This window comes from Vombatus ursinus, unplaced genomic scaffold, assembly GCF_900497805.2.
Source record: "Vombatus ursinus unplaced genomic scaffold, bare-nosed wombat genome assembly UNPS02014797.1, whole genome shotgun sequence".
NCBI classification, from domain to species: Eukaryota; Metazoa; Chordata; class Mammalia; order Diprotodontia; family Vombatidae; genus Vombatus; species Vombatus ursinus.
Window position 1 is genome coordinate 6,487,264 of NW_020954575.1, and position 4,684 is coordinate 6,491,947.

Genomic DNA, 4,684 nt, shown 5'->3' on the forward strand with positions numbered 1-4,684 from the left:
ATGGGCTTCCTGGGAAATGAGGTCTTGCAGACTTTCCCTCGTCTCTACATGTAAAACGAGAGAGCTCGGCTTAGGTCGTTCTCTAGTCCAGCGCGGACATTCTACCTTCGAAGCCCTTTCCCCACGTCACACTCGGCGCTGTTCCATTACTTCTGCCTGGCCCAAGCCTTTGGTGGTTCTGGGATCTAGTACTTCTGCCTGAGCGGGAACGGACGCTCCCCCCACCCCCGTTTCTCTGATGGACTCGGCCATCTTTTGCTTTTGCTTGGCAACGTACCCCACTGCGTGCTCGGGTCCGCCCCCTCCCCCTCCCTAGCGACGAGTCGAGGCCGAAGCTGGGATCGGCGCGCGCACCACCTCTGGCCTCTCTTGACCCTTAGCGTCTGTTTCCGTTTCCGGTTCTCCGCTTTATCCGAGCTACACTCGTGCGGTTGGCTGCTGGAGCTGGCTCGGGGAGTCTCTTGTGGGGGTCGTCATGGCGGGAAGCCGGCTGGAGACCATTGGCACTATCTTTACCCGGTGTGTGCGCGGAAAGCGCACGGGGCTCAGTCTGCGGGGGCCAGACCCGGGGCGGGGGTGGGGAGTGGGGTGCCTAGGCTTCCAGAACCCCCCATGGAAAGGAGGGGGGCACCCCCTGGCGCTTCCTGGGCCGGAGTCGGCGGGCACCCTTCTGGGCTGGCAGTGCTCCTTTTCTTGGAGCCGGGGTCCATGGTGTCCGGTCCCCGTTGTGTCACTAGCTAGCCTGTGCGCAGGACCTTGGGCGAGTCACAGCATCTCCCTTGGCCTCTGTTTCCCCATCTGTAAAATGAGCGAGTGGTTGAGAGGCATTATGGTATGGTGGAAAGAATTAGAAGACTTGGCTCCAAATGTTGTCTGGGTCACTTAACACTTTTGACATTGATCTAGTCACTTCACTTCTCGACCTCACTTTACATTTCTCTAGAGAGTGTGTGGGGGGGGGGCGGGGTGTACACTAGATCGAGTTCTTAACCTTTTTTTGTGTGTGTGTCATGGACTCGTTTGAAACCTATGGATCTTTTCTCAAAATAATTTTTTTTTTGAGGCAATCGGGGTTAAGTGACTTGCCCAGGGTTACACAGCTAGTAAGTTTCTGTGTCTGAGACTGGATTTGAACTCAGGTCCTCCTGACTCCAAGACAGAAGCTTTATCCACGCTGCCCCTCAGAATAATTTTTTTTAAAAAATCAGTGAAAGGAATTGTTATATTTCAGTTACAGGTTGGTGAACATAAAGACGTAATTTCTTTTCCCCCATCCAAGTTCACAGTCCCTTTGAGATCTCTCCAAGGACCCTAAGTTAAGAACCCTTAGGCTAGATGATCTCTGAGAGCCCTTCCAGGTCTGTGATTCCTGGGTGAGCTCTTGAGGGCAGGAACTGTTTTTTTCTTTTCTTTGTATCACCATCATTTAGCACAGACTTGACGCACACTGAATGCTTAATAAATGGTTGTTGATTGATCCTCCAAAGTTCTTTTCCAAATCCTATGATCCTGAGAGATGTTTCTTGTACTTCTTACCACGTAGAGAGGTAGAGGGATCAGTTCCCTGACCCATGGACCTTAGGTGAGCCCATGGCTCCCCAGCTATTGGGGCTGGGATGTGTGGTTATTGCTTGTGACAAAAAGTAGCCCCTGGGGTCTTTTCCAAAACCTGCTTTTGGGCAAGCTGGTTCATTCTTTCCCTTAAGGACTCGGGACCTGATGCGGGCTGGGGTGATGAAGGAGAAGCCCCTGTGGTATGATGTGTATGAGGCCTTTCCACCATTGAAGGAGCCTGTGTTCCGGAGGCCCCGCTTGCGCTATGGCAAAGCCAAAGATCTGGTACCTGAGATCCTGTACCAGGAAGATCGGATCAGAGCGTGAGTGATTACACTGCTCACCCAGGGAAAGGAGATGCAAAGCCCAGGAGGGAATCACTGAGTTACTACTTAATGAAACCATTTAAGTAATAGTAGATAGGAACTAGACTTCAGAAAGGAATTGAGGTAGAAATTTGCTGATCCAATCTCAGACTAGGAAATCAGTTTCTTTTTATATAAGAAAGACAGAAGGCCTAGAAAGGAGGATCTAGAATCAAGCAGCTGATAAAGAATTAAATGAGCTCTACCTCCCTTAACACAACAGTTCTAACTAAAGTGCAAAGACATGTTCAGAACCTTTCATTCCATCCTTCCCGAAAAGGGCTTTATGGCCATTGAGTGAACACGTGGCAATTGGGACCTAAACTTAGAGGACTAGGATTGAATTTTTTTGAAGTCTCCTAGCCAATTGGAGAGCTATCAGCAACTGCCTGAAATAACTTCTGGAATAGTGATATGAGACATTTATTGTGACCACATTCACTTCTTTTAATCATGGCTTAGTAGATAGGAATGTTTAACTGGCAGCTTAATGAAAAAACATTTCTCCCTTTTGGAAAATTCCTCGGATCCAGATAGCTCCTTTTCTCAGAAGCACTGTGACCTAAGGTCTTGCCTCAGTGAAACCATTGCAGGACACCTCATTCATATTTCTTATTTCTTTGGTCTAGGAGACAATGACTAATCATTGTACTTTAATTTTATGTGTCATATTTCTTCCACTGATAAGGCATATATATATATATAAAATCTCATCTGTCTTTGAGTCAGAAGAACAGGGATGTTCCATCCCTACTTTGAGAAAATCATAGAAAGGAGCTAGAGAAATTTGGTTTTATTATTTGGGGTTTTAAATAGTTGGGTCTTCAGCATTCTACTGGGTTCCATTGCACTAATTTTTTAATACAATAATATAAAACACATACCTATTGACCAGATATTGTGTGCCAAACACTGCTAGGCACTGGAGGGGAAGCAGTTTTAATTAAGAGTCTCTATGCTTCATTATACATTAAGGGATTTTTGCCTGTTGATTTTGTGGAAGACAAAGGAGCAGGTGACATTTTAGGGGAGTATTGCAGGTAGTCCCTTAGCTCCTGATTTTTACTGAATATCATTGTTAATAATATTAACATCATAATACCTTGCAGTTATGTAGTTCCTTTACATTTTCAAAATGCTCTGTCACGTAGCTGAACACCAAGAAGTGCAAACTGCTAGCATAACTTAAAATGTTTCTTTTGCTGTCTGTAGGAACTGACAGCAACATGTGAGCTGTTTTGTATTATATGCTTCTCAAAGATTGAATGATTATTTTTTCTCATATATCAGTCATTGACATTGACATTGATTTCTAATTAGAGATATAACACCTATTTTTATTCTCTAGGAAATACTATTCAGTTTATGGATCTGGTCCCAGAACTTTTGATCTTTTCAACCCGAACTTTAAATCTTCCTGCCAAAGGTAAGAGACTTGTATGTGTATCAGTTCACATTTAATAAGTCGTTTGGCAGTGCGATGAGCTTATTTGTATGAGTTTCACTTAAGGGAAGAAGAGGTTGGGATGTTTAATAAGTATGCTTGGTGTTCTTTAGTAGCTGAGCAAAGAAAGTATAATTTCCTGGCACAGAAAAACTGAAAAGGTGCATATCTGAGAGGGGACTGCTTGGACTTTCAGATTTGTGGAGAAGTATATTGAACTGCAGAAAAAGGGAGAAACAGATGAAGATAAGCTCTTTGTGGAAACAGGAAAGGCTTTATTGGCAGAAGGCATTATTTTAAGACGAAGAGGAGAAGGAGCGACTGTAAGTATCTCATACTGAGCTTGGGTCAGTCCACTGTCAGAGAAATCAGAGAAGATTTAGACCTCTTCTCCACCTATACTTCACTTTTTTTCCTCCAATTGCTGGTTTCACTTTTAAACTACAGGTCAAATCCTATTACAATGAGTGCTAAGGAATGTATTAGAGTATTATTGTTTTGAATATTGCTTGAAAGATATGGGTCATCAACTGGGGTTGGAATGTAATGAATGATATTTATTTTAATGGGGTTTGACCTCAAATATCAAAGCTTTGATGTGTTGTCTGTGTATTTAAGGCAGCTCTTTTATAAACCTCTACCTCATTAATGTGGGTAAAAATGTTTACATCTGTGACATACTCACATCTGGTGTTGCTAATCTGTCTTTTTAGCATTTAGGGAAGTCAGAAACCTGAAACAAGAACTTCAGATCAGAACTGTATTGGAGGAAAAGTGGCATAACCCCGTATGACCAGCCTTTGGAGTTCACTGAAGAGAAGCTGAAGAATTTGTTTCTTCACCATTGAATTATACTTATTATTATTGTGTACCATCAATGCCTGATCTCATAATAACCATACACAGTAGATCAATGTTGAATTTTTTTTTCACAGTTGAACTGGGGAAATATTTCTTAACTTATAAGTATTTACACTTGAATTTTGTATATTCACCCCTCTTTGGGGGTTTTCATTAAAGCTCAAAACCTGGCAAGCAGTCATGTGAACTTTTATGTTGTAGTACTGCTTAACTATAAAACAGGTTCAACCTGAAACTGTCAATAGTCTGATAAAATCCTCGTATATAGGCTCACACTATTTTTAAATGGATTTTTTTTTACATGCTTGGTTGGATTTCAGTGTTTGTAGATAGAATGAGTTTTGCTCTTTACTGTCTTTTGATCAGTTGATAATCTGTCAGTTAATTGTTCATATGGATTCAGGGTGTTTCCATGACACATTTATCACTCTCCCGAAATGATGCCTGCTGTATTTGTTGC

General features: G+C 42.8%; 1 protein-coding gene across 1 annotated transcript; it reads left to right on the forward strand.

Moving 5' to 3' along the window:
* The first annotated feature begins 334 nt into the window (after positions 1 to 334).
* On the forward strand, positions 335 to 4,401 carry MRPS23 (mitochondrial ribosomal protein S23). Its single transcript, XM_027870469.1, has 5 exons — positions 335 to 519; positions 1,707 to 1,877; positions 3,268 to 3,345; positions 3,560 to 3,686; positions 4,077 to 4,401. Exons 1-5 carry the CDS (start codon positions 476 to 478, stop codon positions 4,098 to 4,100), a joined length of 444 nt encoding a protein of 147 aa, XP_027726270.1. The 5' UTR covers positions 335 to 475; the 3' UTR covers positions 4,101 to 4,401.
* The last annotated feature ends 283 nt before the right edge of the window (positions 4,402 to 4,684 follow it).

Bases quoted from the DNA above. Each gene is read 5' to 3' on its own strand.
- MRPS23 (XM_027870469.1), top strand. From the start codon at position 476: ATGGCGGGAAGCCGGCTGGAGACCATTGGCACTATCTTTACCCG. The intron at 3,346-3,559 runs GTAAGAGACTTG...TTGGACTTTCAG, and splicing joins TTTAAATCTTCCTGCCAAAG to ATTTGTGGAGAAGTATATTG. The intron at 3,687-4,076 runs GTAAGTATCTCA...CTGTCTTTTTAG, and splicing joins GAAGAGGAGAAGGAGCGACT to CATTTAGGGAAGTCAGAAAC.